The 25,081-nt window shown below is 42.7% G+C and overlaps 1 protein-coding gene across 1 annotated transcript; it reads right to left on the bottom strand.

Annotated features, from left to right (window-relative positions):
• Window positions 1-1,292: 1,292 nt before the first annotated feature.
• Window positions 1,293-24,523, bottom strand: LOC139460416 (dynein heavy chain-like). Its single transcript, XM_071241910.1, has 4 exons — window positions 24,383-24,523; window positions 20,299-20,796; window positions 18,268-18,552; window positions 1,293-1,442 (listed from the first exon to the last, which is right to left on the bottom strand). Exons 1-4 carry the CDS (start codon window positions 24,521-24,523, stop codon window positions 1,293-1,295), a joined length of 1,074 nt encoding a protein of 357 aa, XP_071098011.1.
• Between the last annotated feature and the right edge of the window lie 558 nt (window positions 24,524-25,081).

Below are 25,081 nucleotides of genomic sequence, written 5' to 3'. Positions count from 1 at the left end.
TATTTTCATTTTACAATTTGTTGTACTTAATTGTGTTATTTACACTTGTGTGCTATCTCAGTGGTATTGTGATCTTGGAATAAAGTGTGTTCAGGTGACTCCATCTCCTTTCTTTTTGGGCTGGTGGTTTGATGGGCTGGATATTTTGTTTGACTCGTAGCATTATTTTGATGACTGGTTTAGGACCCATGAAGATCGGGGGTAGAATAGGTCTTCAGTCAACCATGCATGCCATAAAAGGGGACTGACGGGATTGGGTGGTCAGGCTTGCTGACTTGGTTGATACATGTCATCTACCCCAATTGTGTGGATCGATGCTCATGATATTAATTACTGGATTGTCTGGTCCAGACTCGATTATTTACAGACCACCGTCATATAGCTGTAATATTGCTGAGTGCTGCGTTAAACAACAAACCAAACCAAACCAAGACTGGTTCAGGACCACAGGTAGAATGTATCCCAAGCACACCATTGTGGGAGAGGCGACTAAATTGGGAACCCATGAATCCAGGTTAACATTGGTCCCTAACAACCTATGCTGGTCGTAATAGATCAGGTGGTCAGACTTGTGACTTGATGCTGTGTCTGGCATGGATTGTTGCTTAAAATAAAATCAGTAATATGTCTGACTCAATTATTTTGTTGGCATGCAAACACGCACACACATTCAGAAAGAGGAAGGGGCGGTCGGGTAGCCTAGTGGTTCAAGAGTTCGCTTGTCATGCTGAAGACACGGGTTTGATTCCCGACATGGGTACAATGTGTCAAGCCCATTTCTGGTGTCCCCCGTCATGATATTGCTTGAATATTGCTAAAAGCGGCGGAAAACCATATTAACTCACTCAGAAGGAGAAAAGGCTGAGTGAGGCCCCACCGATGATGCTATTTCACTGAAAACTGTTTTGTGTAAAATTTGGGGCTAAATTGTATACGACTCCACGTTTACTAAGCATCACATTTTTTTATGATATCTCAAAACCACCCAACAAATAAAGATTGCAATATTCTGGTACTCAATGATTGGGTAACCCTGATAGGACCTCAATTGGAGGCTTTCATTCATGGGCACCTTTGGATATGTCATGACAGAATAATTGCAGATCGTTATCAGAGAGCACAACTTTTGCTACTAAAAAATCTAACAACTGAATGCACTGTTGTTCCAACAACATCAATGGTTGATGTATAGGCGTGCTTGAAGTGGGTCAACACAACGTTGTGTCAGAGACGTCTTTGATGTCAGCCAAAGTGTGATCAGCAGGGCATGGAACTAATACCAGAAGTCTAGATCAGCTACCAAGAATCATGCAGCTGGTCGACAGTGTTTCTCCACACAGCTGGTCGACAGTGTTCCTCCACGCAGCTGGTCGACAGTGTTCCTCCACGCAGCTGGTCGACAGTTCCTCCACACAGCTGGTCGACAGTGTTCCTCCACACAGCTGGAAGATATATGTCTTCGTGCTGTATTGTCATAAGCTATTTCAACAGATGAACATAGTTTGATGTACCGTATTCGACGTAATAAGCGCCCACGGCGATATTTGCTCACATATTGGCTAGTAAACAATCTCAGTTAGCACCCCTTCCGATTGATCAATGTACTCAAAACTTATTTATTCCCGTATAATACGCACTCGTGTGTTACATGCACCCTTAATTATGGGCAATTAAATTCTGGAAAAATATATCTGTCGTATATAAACATTTCAGGCTGTCAGCATAAACCATGAAATTTATCCTTTAACTCTGTTTTTTTCACCAAAATAATATTCTAATAAGAGCCCCCTATTTCTAATTTTGAGAGCGCCCTGGGCGCTTATTGCGTCGAATACGGTATTACCTTTTTAGGTGGTGATCCCTAACACATTTTGAGTAGTATATTTATGCAATGTTGCTGGAAGAAATCGGTGTTAAATCAAACTCACCCTCATTCCCGTAACAAGAAGCACTTTTGATTCTGTTATTAATACCCAAGACGCATTCACCATCATAGCGCGATTCGCTGTGCAGAGTTGCGGCCCTTGGGCACGCCAGAAACCTATGATTGTGGGTTCGAATCCCGGTTCACCCCAATTATGTTTCTAGGTTTGTCAGCACCCTACCCGTGCTCGTGGGTTTCACCGAAGTTGTAAACGTCTGAGACCGTAAGAGGCGACTAACGGGATCGGGTGGTCAGGCTCGCTGACTTGGTTGATGCATGTCATCGATCCCAATTGCGTGGATCGATGCTCATGATGGCAATCACTGGATTGTCTGATCCAGACTCGATTATGCAGACCGCCGTCATAGAGCTGGGATATTGCTGAGTGCGGCGTAAAACAACAAAGCAACCGACTTCGCTGTACAATAAGTACAAGAAGAAAACTTTTGACGCGGCAGTCTTTTTGTTAATCAGATTAAATTTACAAGAAAAAAGTTTCCCTAAATTAGTTTAGAAGCTGTGATCGTCGAAATGTTGAAAATGGTTGAATGAGATCAAAATGCGGATTCAGCTTGTTTTGAATTTGGAAAGAAATTGGCAAAAGAAAATATCTTGAAGAAAGTTACATTGTTTTTACAAATTAAATTACAATCAGAAAAAAATAATTATTGAGAATTGTATATCAACACAGACACATTTAGAAGAAAAAAAACACTCGTTTGCCCGTTCCACTTCAATATGCTTCACTATTGTTTTTACCTCGTATGCTGTTACCGCCCTTCTGAGGCCATAAACACTGTGGAATAAACGCCACAGTCTGTTCAGGGTCTCCGTTTCAATATGGTGACAAACACATTTTATGAATTTGGGAGTTTCATTTAAAAATAAAACTGAACAACTAAGAAAAAAACGGGATTGTGTAAAATTTACTCTAAAATGAATTGTCAGACAGTTGTAGGCAATTACCTAAAACCCTCCGTGTCCCCACAAACTTTTAACAGAACTAATACGAAAAGACAACGGCGGTGACGTGAGCGTTAAACCCCTTTTGTCCCCACCGTGCATAGATCTAAATATAAACGAGATGAGGCTGTTTCACTGATCTCTGTAGTTCAGATGAATAAATCAGTGAAAGGGAATTGTCTAATCAACTTAACCTTAAGTTTAACTTCGTTGATAAATTCCCAAGTTTTGATTATGCCATTCTGGTCTCAAGGGGTGTATTCATGTTAAACTGCAGCATGGTATCTCAGTGAGATAGCACTATAAATCGGCATCAGTCCGGACTAGTACAAGCAGGAACACAAACACACACACGTACATGCACGTCGCTATATACGTGCAATAATCTTGGACGCGACGTTATACCCCATTTCACCTCATCTCACCAAATTGGCCTGGGAACTAAGCCAGACGCCGTTTACCATGTCAACCCATCACAGTCTTACCACACAGGCGCGGTCGGGTAGCCAAGTGGTTTAAGCGTTCGCTCGTCACGCCGAAGACACGGGTTCAATTCCCGACATGGGTACAATGTGTGAAGCCCATTTCTGGTGTCCCCCGCCGTGATATTGCGTGAATATTGCTAAAAGCGGCGTAAAACCATTCTCACTCACTCTTACTGCACACAAGATAGATGCCAAACTGAAATGTAGATAGGAAATATCAATCATCAAATGTGTCCAAAGGCATCCTCAAGTTTGTTTAAACAAAACCATATGGTTGTTTCACGTCCCATCGATTCCCATGAAGCTGACACAGCTTCACTCATGTGTGGTGATAAGGCTTTACGGCACATTACTAGATACTAGCTGGGGGACTATTTGAGGTTGATGTGTTTTAAATGACTTAAATAGTGCCTGTATCTGTGTCTGAATCTGTTTTGTTTGCCAGTCCGGACTAATGACGATTTTATGTAGCTAGCCCACTGAGATACCAGGTTGCAGTTTAACATGAATACCCCCTCAGACAGAATACTGACACCGAACCGACCAGTACTTGTTTTATCCCCTTCACATTGAGCGCCGGGTAACAACAAGTACCATCTTTCAAAAAGTTTCCAAATTTGATGCATCAGTGACAAAACGATGTCGTGGGCACGGGTGGCCCAGTCGTCTAAAGCGCCGCGATTCGCTGTTCAGAGTTGCGCCCCTTGGGCATGCCAGAAACCTATGATTGTGGGTTCGAATCCCGGTTCGCCCCGATGATGTTTCTAGGTTTGTCAGCACCGTACCTGTGCTCGTGGGTTTCACCGAAGTGGTAAACGTCTGGGACCTGCATCAGTTCGGGCTTTCTTCCCACATTAAGCTGACACGCCGTGATATAACTGTAATACTGTTAAAAACGGCGTTTAACCCAACTCACTCACTCACTCACTCACTCACTCACTCACTCACTCACTCACTCACTCACTCACTCACTCATAATGATGTCCGATGTAAGTCTCTATTTAGACTGGTACCACATGTTCCCGTGTTTTATTGGTGAACACTTGTCTTTGCATGTGTTTGTGACGGATGCCACCAGTGGGACAGAATATTCTTACCTACCTGTTCGTTTACACCTGGTATCATGACTATTTGAAAGTGATTCATTAAATGTCAAAAATCAATGCCAGAACATAACCAGTCTCGATATCCGACGACCGATATTCCATTGGGCTTAAAAGACAAAATAGCAGTGAAAAGTAGGTGAATGGATCACTGAAAATCGTATTTACGAATACGGATGGACAGAACTCGCAATGCGACGACGATGTAAACAAACCGGACAACAAGTTGACGGATTAGCCTTCCAGTCACCACGAGGGCGTATCTACTGATTTTGTTGCAACAATAAAGGGTACAATGACACATGTACGCTAATAAACTGATCATATTGTCGGAGCTCTACAAGAGATCAGTTTTGCAGATGTCTAAGGGTTACGGAACGTGTTTTGTCGCGTCTTGTACTCTGCTTTCGGCAGAGATTGCTTATGAATCTTGAAAGGGTTTTGTCGCTTTTATTGTAAATATACAACTGAAATGACTGCAGCATGATTATCGTAACATCCCATTTGTATGTCAGCTGGCCTATGGTCCAGCAAATAAAGATTACTACCGATGCATGTTTTATTCCTTGTAGTGAGTGAGTGAGTATGATTTTACGCCGCTTTTAGCAATATTCCAGCAATATCATGGCGGGGGACACCAGAAATGGGCTTCACACATTGTACCCATGTCGGGAATCGAACCCGTGTCTTCGGCGTGACGAGCGAACGCTTTAACCACTAGGCTACCCGACCGCCCCATTATTCCTTGTATGTGTACTCCAAACCCGCGAAAGGTACATATAGAAGTCATAAATAAAGCACAGCATATTCATTTATACAAACCTATCTATACGTTTAAGTTAATGTATGAAATAGGTACAAAGAATAGTATAGAATAGAGTGAGTGAGTGAGTGAGTATGGTTTTACGCCGCTTTTAGCAATATTCCAGCAATATCACGGCGGGGGACACCAGAAATGGGCTTCACACATTGTACCCATGTCGGGAATCGAACCCGGGTCTTCATTTTAACCACTAGGCTACCCGACCGCCCCTGCCAGGAGAAGATTATCTTCACTGACATTTTGCTGTCATCACTACTGTCATTGTAATTGTACTTGTATTGCCATGGAATATTGTGCTGCCATTCTATCGTGTACTCTCATTGAAATTGCTGTGCCGTTAATTGTAAGTATTTGTCGACCAAGTTAATTTGGTGAAAAATGTTGATTGTATACCATTTGTTTGTTTCAGAGTAAATTCATTAAGGTACACATTTCTGGGTTAACATATTGTTTCATTTTGGGAATCGACACGTAACAGCTTACATCGTGACTATTGACATACCCAACATCCTGATTTAAATGAAGTCGCCCAATCACTATAAAACATGGCACTGTTCGTACATAGAGTTGTCTACTTGTATCCATGGTTGTCCAAAATTCATATGTACAGAGTTATGGTCCTTGCTTCGTGTTGTTCAACTTCGTACATGATATCCGCAGCGGGGACAATTATATAAACTGACGTTTGCTTATCTAAGAGATACTTTTCAAGACAGAGATCGAAAAATTTGCAATACATTATTCTTTTCCAGAGAAGGTGCCTTTTAATTTCAGATATATTCACTTTTTGAAGACGTAAAGCGACCCTAATCCCATTTCTCCTTAATGCCCTATAAGACTCTTTTGGGACTTTGTTCCGAGTTGATATTCAATATAAAAGAACAAACAAAAGTTTAATGTGCCCATTGCGGGGGATAGTCCATACTGCATCCTTTAAGTGGTGTGGATATCTGTATTTAGATGCTTGTGTGGTCAAGCGTCTTGAATCTTCTGGAATGTACAGCAAGACACGCCCCCAACTGGGAGGTATTTAGACTGAACACAAGAGGACAAACAAACATGTGCCGCCGTTTCTCGCTTTACATCTCACATTGCACCAAGACCCGCAGTTGAGTAAAGATCATTGTTTTCACCCTGGATAGCCAGCCTAGGCCAACATTGTTTGATAGGCATTACTTAGTAGTTGACGGATGACAAGGTAGACACAATTTTATGGATAACAACTTCTTTAATACTGTGAAAAGCGACGTTTCGGTATAGATCCTTATACCGTTGTCAAGCAAGACAGTCTTGCTTGACAACGGTATCAGGCGCAAGACAGTCTTGCTTGACAGCGGCATAAGGATCTACCGCTGAGTGTCGGCATTTTCGAACTTACAAAATGTTGACAAATAAATGACATTTAGTAAGTAATAAACATAAATATAAACAGTAATTCATCAGTGACATACTTGCACATCACGTTCAGGATGGCAGACGGTCGATGTACACAAAAATGGGGATTAACAATTAGGATTAGCATCTTATAAATAACAGCAATTAAGTGTTTCAAGGCATATAGATGTCATGGCTCCAGGGTAATGAGCCTTTGCAATTAAATATTCTTCAGACAATGGGTGTTGTAAATCAGTCGCTATGACAACTTCCCTCCGTTACCTGAAGCTTGGACCCCAAGCTTACATGAGTCCAAATTGATATGTGTGAACTTTGTCACCAACGAAAACAACCATGCAAATGTGAACAAAATCAGTTACAGGAAATCCTTATGCAACAAATATATCTATGCAATGACGGTATGAAAGTGATCATCAAGCCAATTTCATTTATTGCCAGTTTGAAAACTAACCAAGTGATCTTTGTAATGTGCAATTTCACTACAAGGTAATTACCGCTTTGCACAGATTCAATAAATATATCATGGAGGTTCTTTGAATTCAGGAGTCTGGCTTGGCGGTGCGACTCAGTACCGAATATTGATAATGAGTAATGTCATAAAAAGTACAAATTAAACATCTAAGCAAATATTTCACATAAGGAAATTTGAAACCAGGAGTGTAACTTTACCGCGCGACTCAAACGGTACTTGTGGGTACTATTGCCCTTTTAAGTACAATGGGTGCTCTTCCCGTGTCTTTGACGGAGCTTGCCCAGATAGTGTGCACGTGAGTGCGATGCCCAAGAAAAAAAATCCTTAATTCCGACATCAAAACTTTGAAATGCTGAATACTGATGTGCTGTTAATTACTTAATACTGACATACAATAAACATATGTGTAGGGGTGGCTCACCCAAGAATATCCCTAATCTGAATTCAAAGTCCTAGACAATACATTCAATTTTGTACCAAACTGTGCACATGTAACAAATGACAAATTTTGTCGTTTAGATTTTTGAAATTACGAGTCTAGCTTAAAGGTGAGACTCGACAACCCTACAGCTTAGGTTTGTCTGGGCCCTAGCTGTATCTATATGTCTGGCGTGGCCTGGAGACATTTCAAAGATTCCCTACACAATAACTTCAAAGATCTAGCATGACTAAAGATGTAAAATTGGAGTATATTGCACATATACAAAACTGAATTTTGGAAAGACACATTTTGGCATAAACATACTGGCTTTGATTAAACATACCTGGTTGCACTATTCAACAGCCACACAATATATATCCTTGATATATCCTATATCAGACTCACGATCAGCATTTGCATAGACATTAATTCGCTTTGAAATTCAGATTGACAGCTTTTCCTGTCATTTAAACTGACTAAGTCGACAATATTTATTACTTACTGTAATTGACGGACAACTGGCTTGTAGCACCCAATTACGGCCCTCCTTCATGGGTTTTCGGCGGGTTAGATGTGATGTATGTTTGTGTTTCTATTTTATAGGTGGCGACTGTCCGGAATGTTTTCGAAATGTTGCGATAAGGGATCTCTCTGAGTATCTTGAAGAGCTCATGGACAGCTTTCAGACCATTCGGGACAACATTGGTTCTTGCAGTGGTAGGTTGGACTTTGAAATAATGGGCGCATGGCAAACAGCCATTCGCTTGCAAGAGATGTACAGTGATACAACGAGCGCTATCTCAAAGCCGCTTGCACAAATCACATGCTGAAGTCGCTTCGTTCTCAAACTAGCGGCCGACTAAAATTTGAGTTTGACAGCTGGCCAAGAAATTCGTGACTGGATCAGCTGGGCAACGGGCAATGGCAGCTAGCATCCCAGAATACCAATTCTCCTCCACATCTTTATTTGTTATGGCCCAAAGTTGAAAATGTTATGGCGAATGTACTACGGCAGTTAGTCCACAAGCGTTCGGTATATATTCAACGCATCTAAGCCACTGGTATTTTTGTGGATTTATGCAACAGCTTCTGCTTTTTCATATCCCCAGACGTCGGATCCATGAAATAGTATGGGAGTTGCTAAAACGTTAATGCTTTAAATAAATCTATCTAAGGACAGGTTGAGTTTTCTCGCTTTTTTTAGTAAAGAAAATATTTCTTTGGGTGCGGTCTCTATCAATTTTTTACTAACGTATGTACGCCATCTATTCTTATGAACCTTTTCCCCAGATAGTTATAACTATCAACGGGGCACGGGTGGCCCAGTCGTCTAAGGTGCCGCGATTCGCTGTGCAGAGTTGCGTCCCTTGGGCACGCCAGAAACCTATGATTGTGGGTTCGAATCCCGGTTCTCCCCGATTATGTTTCCAGGTTTGTCAGAACCATACCCGTGCTCGTGGGTTTCACCGAAGTGGTAAACATCTGAGACCTGCATCACTTCGGGCTTTCCTCCCACATTAAGCTGACACGCCGTGATATAACTGGAATACTGTTAAAAGCGGCGTTAAACCCAACTCACTCACTCACTCACTATTACTATCAACTATGCAATTTTTGATTAAGCTGTACCTCCTCTTTTTGTTTTAGCAATATTGACATCAAGTGTCCATTTGCCACAATAACAGTAGCGTGTATTTAATGAGGTTTCATAGATGAGGGATCATTATCAAATAATACTATATCACCTTCCAGGCATAACGCTGCAGTGAATTCGCCAATAGTATCCATTCTAACACGATTCCAACTCATTCAGAAATATTGAAAAGAGCAGGGGTGATAAATTGTCTCCTTGACGGACACCATGGAGACTTAGGAGGAAGCCTGACATTTCATTGTTAGACGTTACACGTGATTTGATATTACTGTACATATTCTTTACGAGCGTGGAAATCTTCCCTCTATTTCGAGGTCTGCCATTTTAAAGCAAAGCCCGACTTTCCAAACACGGTAAACTGCTTTAAAAAAATCTACGAAAGTGCAGTATTATTTTCTTTGTTTGATAGGCATTACTTAGAAGTTGACGGATGACAAGATAGACACAATTTTATGGATAACAACTTCTTTAATACTGTGAAAAGCAACGTTTGGGTATAGATCCTTATACCGTTGTCAAGCAAGACTGAATGAGGGACATAGTTTTATCTGCACTATGTCCCTCATTCAGTCTTGCTTGAAAACGGTATAAGGATCTTTACCGCTTTTCAGCGTTCCAGTTTTGCTTGTCGTAAAAGGCGACTGACGGGATCAGGTGGTCAGGCTCGCTTTCTTGGTTGATGCATGTACCCGTATCTCGATTGCGTGGATCGCTGCTCATGATATCAATGACTGGATTGCCTGCTCCAGACTCGATCATTTACAGACCGCCGTAATATAGCTGGAATATTGCTGAGTGAGGCGTTAAACAACAAACCTACCAACCAGCTTCGGGGTTGGCTGTGCGTTTGGGGAGGGGAAGTGGCGGTGTTTAACGTCAGAGACAGGCATCACTGAGGGCTTTCTTCCCACGTGAAGCCGACAGGCCGTGTTATAACTGACCTTTAAGCGGAGTTGACTCATGCAATCACTTCAGGGTCCTGACAAACAAAGATGCGTTTCCTTATACCAATAACAGGTCTGTCTGGCCAGAAGTATTATTACCAGACAGACGGACAAGATGACAAGCCGAGCGCGGATACAAACGTTCAGACGAGTTGTAGTGTGACACGTGTCTCTAAAGTCACGTGAACCCCATTCCACAATATGACGCATGTCTCTAGAAAAACATCTTCCAAACGTATGACACACGTCCTTTCAGTATCATGAATCTCAGCCAAACACATGACACATGTCACATGTCACATGAGGGTGAACAAGAACTTCAACATGCTAGCTCGGATATCAGTTTATATTCAGTTAGTGTCTGCTTATTGCATTCGAATTTCAGTGTCGAATGCCTGCGAAGTTCCCGAGGAGCACGAGGTGTCAGCCTCGGCCAGGAACTGTAGAACTGTCAATAAGGGGTCACATGACGTCATAGAGCAATGTGGCTCCACGAGAACTGACTCGACAGAGCAGGGGACACGGGTGGCCCAGTCGTCTAAGGCGCCGTGATTCGCTGTGCAGAGTTGCGGCCCTTGGGCATGCTAGAAACCTATGATTGTGGGTTCGAATCCCGGTTCTCCCCGATTATGTTTCTAGGTTTGTCAGCACCATACCCGTGCTCGTGGGTTTCACCGAAGTGGTAAACGTCTGAGACCTGCATCACTTCGGGCTTTCCTCACACATTAAGCTGACACGCCGTGATATAACTGGAATACTGTTAAAAGCGGCGTTAAACCTAACTCACTCACTCACTCGACAGAGCAAATGACTGAAACCATGTAACAATACATAATACTGAAGTTCTATTGTGTGAATGATCAATAGCTGAGAGAGGAATCGAATGTCCTCTCCATACTTTGGGAGTCCACATATTTTTTTGAATTTCTAGTTCTGTTAACAATGTGAAATACCGTATTCGACGTAATAAGCGCCCCGCTATAAGAAGCGCCCACGGCGATTTTTTCCAATACATTGGCTAGTGAACAATCCAAGTTAGCACCCTTCTGACTGATCAATGTACACAATTCGTGTACATTTATTCGTGTATAATACGCACTCGTGTGTTATATGCACCCTTAATTACGGGCAATTAAATTCTGGAAAAATATATCTGTCGTGTGTAATACGCACAGACTTTTCTTTTGAATCATTTCAGGCTGTCAGCAGAAACCATAAAATTTACGATCTTTCGACTCTTTCACCAAAATTATATTCCAATAAGAGCTCCTAATTCTAATTTTGAGAGCGCCCTGTGCGCTTATTACGTCGAACACGGTAATTGTAAATGTCTAGTACTTCAGTTCAGCCAGCAAGAAAATATTTTCAATTTGTTTTACCATTCCTAATGATAAAACTACCTGTGTTTTCAGCTCAAGAAGTATACTTCACGGAGCGTATTCCTCGAACACTCTCCAAGTACAACCTGAACACTGGGGTGGAAACCTTTGTCCTGGACCTACGCGCGGATATCACCGACATCCATATAGAAGGGGACAGCTTATATACTACTCAAAATTTGATAAGGATCGTAGATATTTTTCTTAATAAAAACACAAAATAACTGCATAACTGGCAATATTGTGTTCAAGTGAAATCAAAAACGTCTCCAACACACTTGCACGTGCATTTCATGCAATGGGAAATGCGTTTCACATCACAGTTCATGCTTTTGCTACCATTGCACGATTTCCAATCAGGCAACGGTGTCTGATTCATTCTGAAACTTTAAACTCAATTGAGTGTTTACACTACGTTTATCTACGCAATGCCCCCTCAACGTGTAAGGCGTCGCCTGACGACAGAACAACTGGGCAGATGTATTGGAATGCTTGATGCTGGCTATTCACAACGTGACGTTGCCTATGCACTAAACGTCAGTCAGAGCGTTGTAAGCAGGGCTGGTCCCGACAGCAAAATTTTGGTACAGCAGCACACCGACATGGGGGTGGTCGTCAGAGGTCGACAACCCAACGCCAAGATCATTTTGTGGCTCTTCAGGCACGACGTCATCCCTTCTGGACAGCAACCAGCCTACGTAACGACCTCCCGAACGCCTCGGGGGTGAATGTGTCCACTCAGACGATACGGAATCGTCTTCACAATGCAGGTCTCTACTCGAGAAGGGCATGTGTCCGAATCCCCCTGACTGTTCGACACCGGCGGGAGCGATTGGAATGGGCTGAAGATCATGTCACTTGGACACGGAACGATTGGGTTCCAGTTCTGTTCACCGATGAGTCCAGGTATTGTTTGGACTTTACAGACAGGAGGCAGCGGGTGTGGCGACGACAACGTGAACGTTTCCATGATGCCAACATCAGTGAACATGACCGTTATGGTGGTGGTTCCATCATGGTCTGGGGTGGAATCAACAGAGATGGAAGGACAGATCTTCATGTCCTGGAAAGAGGAACGATGACGGGGGTGAGGTACCGGGATGAGATCCTCGATGTGTACGTCAAACCCTACGCTGGTGCTGTTGGCCCTGAGTTCATCCTGATGGATGATAACGCCCGTCCTCATCGCGCCAGGGTGGTTGAGCAGTACCTTGAGCAGGAGACAATTGTCCGCATGGATTGGCCAGCGCGCTCGCCGGACTTGAACCCGATTGAGCATGTCTGGAACATGCTGCAGGTTGCCCTTTCACTCCGTAGAGCACAACCCACGACTTTGGCAGAGCTCGGACATGCCCTCGTGGAAGAGTGGAACAACCTTCCCAATGGGAACATCCGGGTGCTTATTGACAGCATATCTCGACGTTGTCAGGCCGTCATTGATGCAAGGGTAGGTCATACTCGATATTGACACTTCATCGACTAAGTGTAATGATGGACTATCCCTCATAACTGTGTAATTCTTTCTCTTGTTTGCTGTTAACATTTTTTAATGAAATGCCTTTTGGTGTTTGCAGATTTCAAACATTCCATATTGATACAAGTTCATGCCGTTCATGAATTTTCATTCATAACATGATTAAACACGTTTCTGAGTCAGAGTCATGTCTTTTGTTATGTTTGTGGTAACTTACACACATATCACCTAGTGATCCTTATCAAATTTTGAGTAGTATACATAGCGTTCGATGTCATTGGGTAAGCAGTGGTTTGAAGACATGCCAAAGAGGGAACAGATAGCGGAAACGCATCTTCCTTCGCGGAAAAAAGTATTGCATGTATTGGAATTGCTTGAGTTATCGTCACTTTTGGCTTCAGATGTCGTCGCGATAGGACGTATGTTTGTAACTTTAGTTTGATAGTTCGGTTCGATAGGACGCATGTTAGTCACTTTAGTTTGAGATGTCGTCGCCATAGGACGTACATCTGTCACTTTGGTTAATAGTTAAAATTCCACTGCGCAACAAACAGTCTAAGGTATACCGTATGACCCGGGGTTACTTTGTACAAAGCGATCCTAGCGCTAAGGTGATTGTAACTCCCATACCTTAACATAGACTTACGACAGTCGTAGTTCTGAGGTGATCGCAACTCCCATACCTTAACATAGACTTACGACAGTCGTAGCGCTAAGGTGATTGTAACTCCCATACCTTAACATAGACTTATGACAGCCGTAGCGCTGAGGTTGTTTTGAACAACGGCACCCTGGTACGGACTCCTGGTTAGTATTCGTCCACAGCCACCAATGCCAGCCGAAGGAGGCGACCAAATGGATCGGGTGGTCAGGCTTAGTTGAGAGCTTTTAAGCAAACCTGAAGGCCCAGATCGTTGCTTGGAAAGATGTATTATCTAGAGGCGCCGCCATACATATAGAATAATAAACGAGCTCCCGTGTAATACCAATTACTTTTTCGCTTGTCAAATACCAGAATTATTCATAATATCATAAAATTGGTATTACACGGGAGCGAATTTAGTATTTTATCAATTACTTGCCATTTATTTTTTTAGAATTTCACTGTCGTGTATGAATAGGCAGACACCTACGCGACCCACAACGTAATCCAATTGAGTTAAACAGAATAATACTTCAAACACGTCAAACGTTGACACATATTAATTCATTACCATACAACGGCCCATCTTTAAAATTCAGGCGTCAACTACATAATCGTCAAACACTCTTTCTACTTCTACACCTCATCCCTCTACATCTACAACTGCTCCCTCTACATGTACAACTGCTCCTTCTACATCTACAACTACTCCCTCTACATCTACAACTACTCCCTCTACATCTACAACTACTCCCTCTACATCTACAACTACTCCCTCTACATCTACACCTACTCCCTCTACATCTACTCCTTCCTCCCTCTACATCTACAACTACTCCCTCTACATCTACAGCTACCCGTCTACGTCTACATCTACTCCATCTACATCTACAACTACTCCCTCTACATCTACATCTACTCCCTCTACATCTACATCTACAACTACTCCCTCTACATCTACAACTACTCCCTCTACATCTACAACTACTCCCTCTACATCTACTCCCTCTACATCTACAACTACCCCCTCTACATCTACAACCACTCCCTCTACATCTACACCTACTCCCTCTACATCTACACCTACTCCCTCTACATCTACACCTACTCCCTCTACATCTACAACTACTCCCTCTACATCTACAACTACTCCCTCTACATCTACTCCCTCTACATCTACAACTACTCCCTCTACATCTACAACTACTCCCTCTAAATCCACAACTACTCCCTCTAGATCTACAGATGTAGAGGGGGGTAGTTGTAGATGTAGAGGGAGGAGATGTAGATGTAGAGGGAGATGTAGATGTAGAGGGGGTAGCTGTAGAATGAATGAATGATCTTTATTTCCTCCATTAATTTCGGAGAGTGATATTAATTTCGGAATCATGTTAACACAGCATATTTACACGAACATTATGCAGAGAAATTGGCAATACAATACTGAATATTTACATGTCCTGGTCCTGGTATGAGATATACTGTCTACCAGGACCATGACATGTAAATATTCAGTAGTTGTAGATGTATAGGGAGGAGATGTAGATGTAGAGGGAGTAGGTGTAGATGTAGAGGGAGTAGTTGTAGATGTAGAGGGAGTAGTTGTAGATGTAGAGGGGGTAGTTGTAGATGGAGTAGGTGTAGATGTAGAGGGGGGTAGTTGTAGATGTTGAGGGAGTAGATGTAGAGGGAGTAGCTGTAGATGTAGAGGGAGGAGATGTAGATGTAGAGGGGGTAGTTGTAGATGTAGAGGGAGTAGTTGTAGATGTAGAGGGAGTGGTTGTAGATGTAAAGGGAGTAGATGTAGAGGGAGTAGTTGTAAATGTAGAGGGAGTAGGTGTAGATGTAGAGGGGGTAGTTGTAGATGTAGAGGGAGTAGTTGTAGATGTAGAGGGAGTAGTTGTATATGTAGAGGGAGGAGGTGTAGAGGGAGTAGGTGTAGATGTAGAGGGAGTAGTTGTAGATGTAGAGGGAGTAGTTGTAGATGTAGAGGGAGTAGTTGTAGATGTAGAGGGAGTAGATGTAGAGGGAGTAGTTGTAGATGTAGAGGGAGTGGTTGTAGATGTAGAGGGAGTAGATGTAGAGGGAGTAGTTGTAGATGTAGAGGGAGTAGTTGTAGATGTAGAGGGGGTAGTTGTAGATGTAGAGGGAGTAGGTGTAGATGTAGAGGGAGTAGGTGTAGATGTAGAGGGAGTAGTTGTAGATGTAGAGGGAGTAGGTGTAGATGTAGAGGGAGTAGGTGTAGATGTAGAGGGAGTAGGTGTAGATGTAGAGGGAGTGGTTGTAGATGTAGAGGGAGTAGTTGTAGATGTAGAGGGAGTAGATGTAGAGGGAGTAGTTGTAGATGTAGAGGGAGTAGTTGTAGATGTAGAGGGAGTAGATGTAGAGGGAGTAGTTGTAGATGTAGAGGGAGTAGTTGTAGATGTAGAGGGAGTAGTTGTAGATGTAGAGGGAGTGGTTGTAGATGTAGAGGGAGTAGATGTAGACGTAGAGGGAGTAGGTGTAGACGTAGAGGGAGTGGTTGTAGATGTAGAGGGGGTAGTTGTAGATGTAGAAGGAGTAGTTGTAGATGTAGAGGGAGTAGTTGTAGATGTAGAGGGAGTGGTTGTAGATGTAGAGGGAGTAGATGTAGAGGGAGTAGTTGTAGATGTAGAGGGAGTAGTTGTAGATGTAGAGGGAGTAGATGTAGAGGGAGTAGTTGTAGATGTAGAGGGAGTAGTTGTAGATGTAGAGGGAGTAGTTGTAGATGTAGAGGGAGTGGTTGTAGATATAGAGGGAGTAGATGTAGAGGGAGTAGTTGTAGATGTAGAGGGAGTGGTTGTAGATGTAGAGGGAGTAGATGTAGAGGGAGTAGTTGTAGATGTAGAGGGAGTAGGTGTAGATGTAGAGGGGGTAGTTGTAGATGTAGAGGGAGTAGGTGTAGATGTAGAGGGGGTAGTTGTAGATGTTGAGGGAGTAGATGTAGAGGGAGTAGCTGTAGATGTAGAGGGAGGAGATGTAGATGTAGAGGGAGTAGTTGTAGATGTAGAGGGAGTAGGTGTAGATGTAGAGGGGGTAGTTGTAGATGTTGAGGGAGTAGATGTAGAGGGAGTAGCTGTAGATGTAGAGGGAGGAGATGTAGATGTAGAGGGGGTAGTTGTAGATGTAGAGGGAGTAGTTGTAGATGTAGAGGGAGTGGTTGTAGATGTAGAGGGAGTAGATGTAGAGGGAGTAGTTGTAGATGTAGAGGGAGTAGTTGTAGATGTAGAGGGAGTAGTTGTAGATGTAGAGGGAGTAGTTGTATATGTAGAGGGAGGAGATGTAGATGTAGAGGGAGTAGTTGTAGATGTAGAGGGAGTAGGTGTAGATGTAGAGGGGGTAGTTGTAGATGTTGAGGGAGTAGATGTAGAGGGAGTAGCTGTAGATGTAGAGGGAGGAGATGTAGATGTAGAGGGGGTAGTTGTAGATGTAGAGGGAGTAGTTGTAGATGTAGAGGGAGTGGTTGTAGATGTAGAGGGAGTAGATGTAGAGGGAGTAGTTGTAGATGTAGAGGGAGTAGTTGTAGATGTAGAGGGGGTAGTTGTAGATGTAGAGGGAGTAGTTGTAGATGTAGAGGGAGTAGTTGTATATGTAGAGGGAGGAGGTGTAGAGGGAGTAGGTGTAGATGTAGAGGGAGTAGTTGTAGATGTAGAGGGAGTAGTTGTAGATGTAGAGGGAGTAGATGTAGAGGGAGTAGTTGTAGATGTAGAGGGAGTGGTTGTAGATGTAGAGGGAGTAGATGTAGAGGGAGTAGTTGTAGATGTAGAGGGAGTAGTTGTAGATGTAGAGGGGGTAGTTGTAGATGTAGAGGGAGTAGGTGTAGATGTAGAGGGAGTAGGTGTAGATGTAGAGGGAGTAGTTGTAGATGTAGAGGGAGTAGGTGTAGATGTAGAGGGAGTAGGTGTAGATGTAGAGGGAGTAGGTGTAGATGTAGAGGGAGTGGTTGTAGATGTAGAGGGAGTAGTTGTAGATGTAGAGGGAGTAGATGTAGAGGGAGTAGTTGTAGATGTAGAGGGAGTAGTTGTAGATGTAGATGTAGAGGGAGTAGATGTAGATGTAGAGGGAGTAGTTGTAGATGTAGAGGGAGTAGATGTAGACGTAGAGGGAGTAGGTGTAGACGTAGAGGGAGTGGTTGTAGATGTAGAGGGAGTAGTTGTAGATGTAGAAGGAGTAGTTGTAGATGTAGAGGGAGTAGTTGTAGATGTAGAGGGAGTGGTTGTAGATGTAGAGGGAGTAGATGTAGAGGGAGTAGTTGTAGATGTAGAGGGAGTAGTTGTAGATGTAGAGGGAGTAGATGTAGAGGGAGTAGTTGTAGATGTAGAGGGAGTAGTTGTAGATGTAGAGGAAGTAGGTGTAGATGTAGAGGGAGTAGGTGTAGATGTAGAGGGAGTGGTTGTAGATGTAGAGGGGGTAGTTGTAGATGTAGAGGGAGTAGATGTAGAGGGAGTAGTTGTAGATGTAGAGGGAGTAGTTGTAGATGTAGAGGGAGTAGTTGTAGATGTAGATGTAGAGGGAGTAGATGTAGATGTAGAGGGAGTAGTTGTAGATGTAGATGGAGTAGATGTAGACGTAGAGGGAGTAGGTGTAGACGTAGAGGGAGTGGTTGTAGATGTAGAGGGAGTAGTTGTAGATGTAGAAGGAGTAGTTGTAGATGTAGAAGGAGTAGTTGTAGATGTAGAGGGAGTAGGTGTAGATGTAGAGGGAGTAGGTGTAGATGTAGACGGGTAGCTGTAGATGTAGAGGGAGTAGTTGTAGATGTAGAGGGAGGAAGGAGTAGATGTAGAGGGAGTAGGTGTAGATGTAGAGGGAGTAGTTGTAGATGTAGAGGGAGTAGGTGTAGATGTAGACGGGTAGCTGTAGATGTAGAGGGAGTAGCTGTAGATGTAGAGGGAGTAGGTGTAGATGTAGAGGGAGTAGGTGTAGATGTAGAGGACGTAGATGTAGATGTAGAGGGAGTAGTTGTAGATGTAGAGGGAGTAGATGTAGACGTAGAGGGAGTAGGTGTAGACGTAGAGGGAGTGGTTGTAGATGTAGAGGGAGTAGTTGTAGATGTAGATGTAGAGGGAGTAGATGTAGATGTAGAGGGAGTAGTTGTAGATGTAGAGGGAGTAGATGTAGACGTAGAGGGAGTAGGTGTAGACGTAGAGGGAGTGGTTGTAGATGTAGAGGGAGTAGTTGTAGATGTAGAAGGAGTAGTTGTAGATGTAGAAGGAGTAGTTGTAGATGTAGAGGGAGTAGTTGTAGATGTAGAAGGAGTAGTTGTAGATGTAGAAGGAGTAGTTGTAGATGTAGAGGGAGTAGGTGTAGATGTAGAGGGAGTAGGTGTAGATGTAGACGGGTAGCTGTAGATGTAGAGGGAGTAGTTGTAGATGTAGAGGGAGTAGGTGTAGATGTAGACGGGTAGCTGTAGATGTAGAGGGAGTAGGTGTAGATGTAGAGGGAGTAGATGTAGAGGGAGTAGTTGTAGATGTAGAGGGAGTAGGTGTAGATGTAGAGGGAGTAGTTGTAGATGTAGAGGGAGTAGTTGTAGATGTAGAGGGGGTAGTTGTAGATGTAGAGGGAGTAGGTGTAGATGTAGAGGACGTAGATGTAGACGTAGAGGGAGTAGGTGTAGACGTAGAGGGAGTGGTTGTAGATGTAGAGGGAGTAGGTGTAGATGTAGAGGGAGTAGGTGTAGATGTAGAGGGGGTAGTTGTAGATGTAGAGGGAGTAGATGTAGAGGGAGTAGTTGTAGATGTAGAGGGAGTAGTTGTAGATGTAGAGGGAGTAGATGTAGAGGGAGTAGTTGTAGATGTAGAGGGAGTAGTTGTACATGTAGAGGGAGTAGACGTAGAGGGAGTGGTTGTAGATGTAGAGGGGGTAGTTGTAGATGTAGAGGGAGTAGATGTAGAGGGAGTAGTTGTAGATGTAGAGGGAGTAGTTGTAGATGTAGATGTAGAGGGAGTAGATGTAGATGTAGAGGGAGTAGTTGTAGATGTAGAGGGAGTAGTTGTAGATGTAGAGGGGGTAGTTGTAGATGTAGAGGGAGTAGATGTAGAGGGAGTAGATGTAGATGTAGAGGGAGTAGTTGTAGATGTAGAGGGGGTAGTTGTAGATGTAGAGGGAGTAGATGTAGAGGGAGTAGGTGTAGATGTAGAGGGAGTGGTTGTAGATGTAGAGGGAGTAGTTGTAGATGTAGAGGGAGTAGATGTAGAGGGAGTAGGTGTAGATGTAGAGGGAGTGGTTGTAGATGTAGAGGGAGTAGTTGTAGATGTAGAGGGAATAGATGTAGAGGGAGTAGGTGTAGATGTAGAGGGAGTGGTTGTAGATGTAGAGGGAGTAGATGTAGAGGGAGTAGGTGTAGATGTAGAGGGAGTGGTTGTAGATGTAGAGGGGGTAGTTGTAGATGTAGAGGGAGTAGATGTAGAGGGAGTAGGTGTAGATGTAGAGGGAGTGGTTGTAGATGTAGAGGGAGTAGTTGTAGATGTAGAGGGAGTAGATGTAGAGGGAGTAGGTGTAGATGTAGAGGGTGTAGATGTAGAGGGAGTGGTTGTAGATGTAGAGGGAGGAGGTGTAGATGTAGAGGGAGTGGTTGTTGATGTAGAGGGAGTGGTTGTAGACGTAGCGGGGGTAGTTGTAGATGTAGAGGGAGTAGTTGTAGACGTAGAGGGAGTAGTTGTAGATGTAGAGGGGGTAGTTGTAGATGTAGAGGGAGTAGTTGTAGAGGGAGGAGGTGTAGATGTAGAGGGAGTAGGTGTAGATGTAGAGGGAGTAGTTGTAGAGGGAGTAGTTGTAGAGGGAGGAGGTGTAGATGTAGAGGGAGTAGGTGTAGATGTAGAGGGTGTAGATGTAGAGGGAGTGGTTGTAGATGTAGAGGGGGTAGTTGTAGATGTAGAGGGAGGAGATGTAGATGTAGAGGGGGTAGTTGCAGATGTAGAGGGAGGAGATGTAGTTGTAGAGGGAGTAGGTGTAGATGTAGAGGGAGTAGGTGTAGATGTAGAGGGAGTAGTTGTATATGTAGAGGTGATAGTTGTAGATGTAGAGAGAGTAGCTGTAGATGTAGAGGGAGTAGGTGTAGATGTAGAGGGAGTAGTTGTAGATGTACACGTACACGGGTAGCTGTAGATGTAGAGGGGGTAGATGTAGAGGGAGTAGTTGTAGATGTACACGTACACGGGTAGCTGTAGATGTAGAGGGGGTAGATGTAGAGGGAGTAGTTGTAGATGTAGAGGGAAGAGTTGTAGATGTAGAAGGGGTAGTTGTAGATGTAGACGGGTTAGTTGATGGAAGAGATTTAGATGAGGAGGGAGGGAGTAGTTGTAGATGTAGGGAGAGTAGTTATGGTGACATAAAATGTACATAGTGAAAAGGCTGTGCATCGGACATGATAAAAAGCTTATTTTTTAAAACAAATAATAACGAAGTAATCTTATACAAAATGTCTTATAAAATTACAGCGTACATGAATAACATATAGTGATTATTATACCAGCATGTGTGATTTTACGGAACTAGTGTCAGAGAATTTCTTAAGTACCCAATATAAGGTAACTACGCGATAAATCGCAAAGAACAATGAAGAACGAAGCGTGTTTTGTTTCACGTTAAAACATTGTTCGACTATGACGTCATTTCTGGAGATTCGAACATGCGCTAGCAACTGTATGAACGTCGGAGCTTGAGTCGGACGACGTTCATACAATGTTTGGCCCTCACTCTATGAAGGTTCATACTCCAATGAACTCACACGAAGTGAAAGTCAATTCTTATAAAAAAAAATATCACAGTTTCTTACCTTAAAGGATGTAGGCCAAGATCTAAACACAATTTTATTTAGTACGTGTGACTTCATGTTTACACTGATAGCCATACAACAACCAGCTATATCGCGGAATAAAATAGTTCCTCAAAAAGAGAGGTGACATGGGCGTAAGGATGCACAACTTGCTCTTCAGAAACATCTTACGCAACACATGTGTTCAAATAATAACACCATTAGATGAGAAAGGTCTGTAAAGAACTACCTCAGTAAGTCAGTCACAAAGACAGCGCGTCGTAATACATTTACATCAAGTACAAGACGTCAAAATGGCCGACACGATAAACGTGACGGGAGGATTTCCAAAGTTGTTAATGATCCTGTGGCGGTTACATGTGTTAGTCATCATTGATCAACTGACCGATTATTGAAAGGTGATTAAAGATGCGTCAAACAGACACCAAGGTAAATTCGTAGATGGTTGGATACTGACGATAGTTTGGATGTGCATTTTTTCGTTTGTTCATTAGGATGGGCCGTAGCGAGGAAATTCGGGAACAATCATGCAGTCAAGCTCTCTTACGTTTCTCAATGTATACTGAAATGCTGAGACCAAGATTAAAGGTTCTAAATGATCGGGCATAATGCTTATGTATGTTTTCGTGCTAGGGAATTCCCAGGGGTTTCCCCAGGAATGTGGAAGTAGTCCGCCAGTGTTTTTCACGGTCTCGTGAAAAACGTATGAACGTCAAATTGTGTCGTTCATACACTTATGAACGTCAATTTCGCGGTCATGTGACCGAGCTCTCATCCAATGGAAAAGCCGTATATCGTGTAAACGTCAAATTAAAAAATATTGTACAATAAGAGACGAATGACGTGAACAATGCTGTTCCTAATGACAGAAACAATACTTTTACTAGTGCACATACGATTTTTAATAACTCGGTTATACAGTCAAATAATTTCATACTTTGAAGTTTAAACTGTTTCTTTCATGCTGATTGGCTGAATGGGTAGTCACGTCATCTGATATTTTGAGTTCACAAGCCTGTGAACGGACAAAAAAAGTTCACACGATGTGAACAATTTTTTGTGAAATTGATCGTGTGAACTTGCCGGAACTACTTTCCGGGGTTTCCCTGAATATTCGATCTGTGTTTACGACCAACTCGTTTTTCTATTTTCTTTTTAATCCCTGCATTTATCAGCAATATAATTAATTTAGTATTTTTGCCTGGTCTTGTAACATTTCAGCGGACTTATAAATAAATGCTTTGGTTCTGGTGATTGATGTCGTCCGGCTGCTACATGAAAAAAATGGATTGTCCTTGCAGTGAAATGGCTATCTTTCAATACTAATAACGCAAGTGAAGAAAATTATTTCTGTAAAATTACTGATGTGAACGAAATTGATTTATTGAGCGATTTCGTCTTTGATGCCTTGTTTTCGGAAATGACAGGAATCTCGCACAAATGAAAACAATGTCGTACCCTGCTCAGATGTGTCTGCTGACACAGCGCAAACGCGACTGCTCCTGATCAATCCCAAACTAAAACCCGAGTTACTATCTTCTCCGTGCATTCTAGGCCGAGAAGCGGCGCCACATGAGGAGTGACAATGAAGCTAGTATCAGGTCATACAGTAGGTCCATCTCAGGTGACAAGAAACACCAGCTAAGCAAAGTATTACAGCACACGCGACAAATCCCAAACTCCAAATGTAACACACCCTGACGTTGCAAATTAACACAAAACACACAAGTCTCAGAGCAGTCGGTTCAATCCCCACCAGTCCATTCCGCATCGTCCGAATTGGTTTGCGATAATCCAAACACAAGCAACACATTCATAAATCGGTGATATTCCCAATTTGCTAGTGCCATGAGAGGGTTCACGCATCGGGGTGTTTTCCATAACTGCTCCATAAACGTCATTTTCAACAGCAGTATAAATTTCATCCTCATGTTCCCGTTCGACTCGAAATGCACATCTTTACAAACTTATGTGACGTCATATATAAATCCGCGCGTGAAGGTTGACCTCGCCTTGGTGCATCGAGACCATGTTTATATTGTTGTTCACCGTCCTGTAACCTATTTTTAAGATTTGATTTATCCCAAATATTGTTTGTAAATTTGTTCAGAGAAAGAAATTATGTTGATATATTTCTAGATTATGTTGTATATATTCAAAGAACTATATTTCTTTGCGTAACTGAGTATGAGTGGGGAAACGTATGTGACCGAGAGCCGGCAAATACCGACAAAATAACATTGTTGCAATGTTCTTCGGCGAAACCAGAGGACTTCACATTTAAGCAAACACTGTTACGATATTATTCAGTGAGACCAGTAAACTACAAAGTATGAAATTATAAGACTTGAACGTCAGTTTGGATGGGTTCATTGAAGTGTGAACGATTGAAAAGCGATGGTTAAACTGTGCGAACCTCCGAGCTTGCTTGTTCAATTCTTAATTATTTTGCCTCGTGGGAGAGACCGCTGAGAAGTGACCTAACTTGAACTGGGTTATTCGACACCCGTTCGTTTTCATTGCTAAATGAAACACGTGAATAAAATAGTTTCCAAAACATTTCCGGAACGTCGGGAAATGGTTTGGTGTTTTATAACATTTATGCTGGGTATATCATAACCTCTTTAATCCTTCTAACACAACGTTATTTCACTTCGTTGTAACAACGTCCATGGTAGGCCTCAGAATAAGGTTGCATGGGCATAATATAATAACATTGCCACAACGTTAAGTACAAGGTTCCCACAACGTTGTGACGACGTGAAAATGACGAATCACAGCGTCAGCCCACACCCTTGTGACAACACAAATGGGAGACCACAGAATAAGTGGTGTGGACGTAATATTATAACATTGTGACAACGTAAACACAACGATGTCACAACGTTGTAACGACGTGAAATTGTCAACTTGGTAGTTGAAGATGTGGATGGAGTAGATGTAGATGTAGATGTAGAGGTAGTACTTGTAAATGTAGATGTAGATGTGGAGGGTGTAGTTGTCAATGCGAAGCGAGTTGTTTGTTTTAAGGAAATGTGATTGGCCCAGCATTCCTATCTCTTAATGGAAAGACGACTTTGTTTTGTTTCACAACGTTAAATACAAGGTTCCCACAACGTTGTGACGACGTGAAAATGACGTATCACAACGTTAGCCCACAACGTTGTGACGACGTGAAAATGACGTATCACAACATTAGCCCACAACGTTGTGACGACGTGAAAATGACGTATCACAACGTTAGCCCACAACGTTGTGACGACGTGAAAATGACGTATCACAACATTAGCCCACAACGTTGTGCGACGTGAAAATGACGTATCACAACGTTAGCCCACGACGTTGTGACGACGTGTATATGACGTTTCACAACGTCAGCCCACAACGTTGTGACAACACAAAAGGGAGTCCACAGAAAAACGTTGGATGGACGTAATATCATAATATTGATGAAGAAGATATAAATGTGATGCGAGTTGTTTGTTTTAGGAAAGTGTACTGGCTCAGCATTCTTACTTTTAAGATGAATTTTTATTGGTTCAGTTTAGGCGACACCACACATGTTATTAACATAATACAACATTGCTCCATCCCATAGTTGTTTCATTC

Source organism: Haliotis cracherodii, unplaced genomic scaffold, assembly GCF_022045235.1.
Source record: "Haliotis cracherodii isolate W230 unplaced genomic scaffold, xgHalCrac1.p SCAF_14, whole genome shotgun sequence".
Classification (NCBI taxonomy): domain Eukaryota; kingdom Metazoa; phylum Mollusca; class Gastropoda; order Lepetellida; family Haliotidae; genus Haliotis; species Haliotis cracherodii.
The sequence above is the reverse complement of the archived record's forward strand: the minus strand, read 5'-3'. Positions and strand labels throughout refer to the sequence as shown.

Coding starts and splice junctions, on each gene's coding strand:
- LOC139460416 (XM_071241910.1), bottom strand. CDS start 24,523: ATGCTGGGCCAATCACATTTCCTTAAAACAAACAACTCGCTTCGCATT. Junction 20,797..24,382: donor TCCACATCTTCAACTACCAA/GTTGACAATTTC, acceptor CTACATCTACAG/CTACCCGTGTACGTGTACAT. Junction 1,443..18,267: donor TCTACACCTACTCCCTCTAC/GTCTACATCTAC, acceptor TATATCTTCCAG/CTGTGTGGAGGAACACTGTC.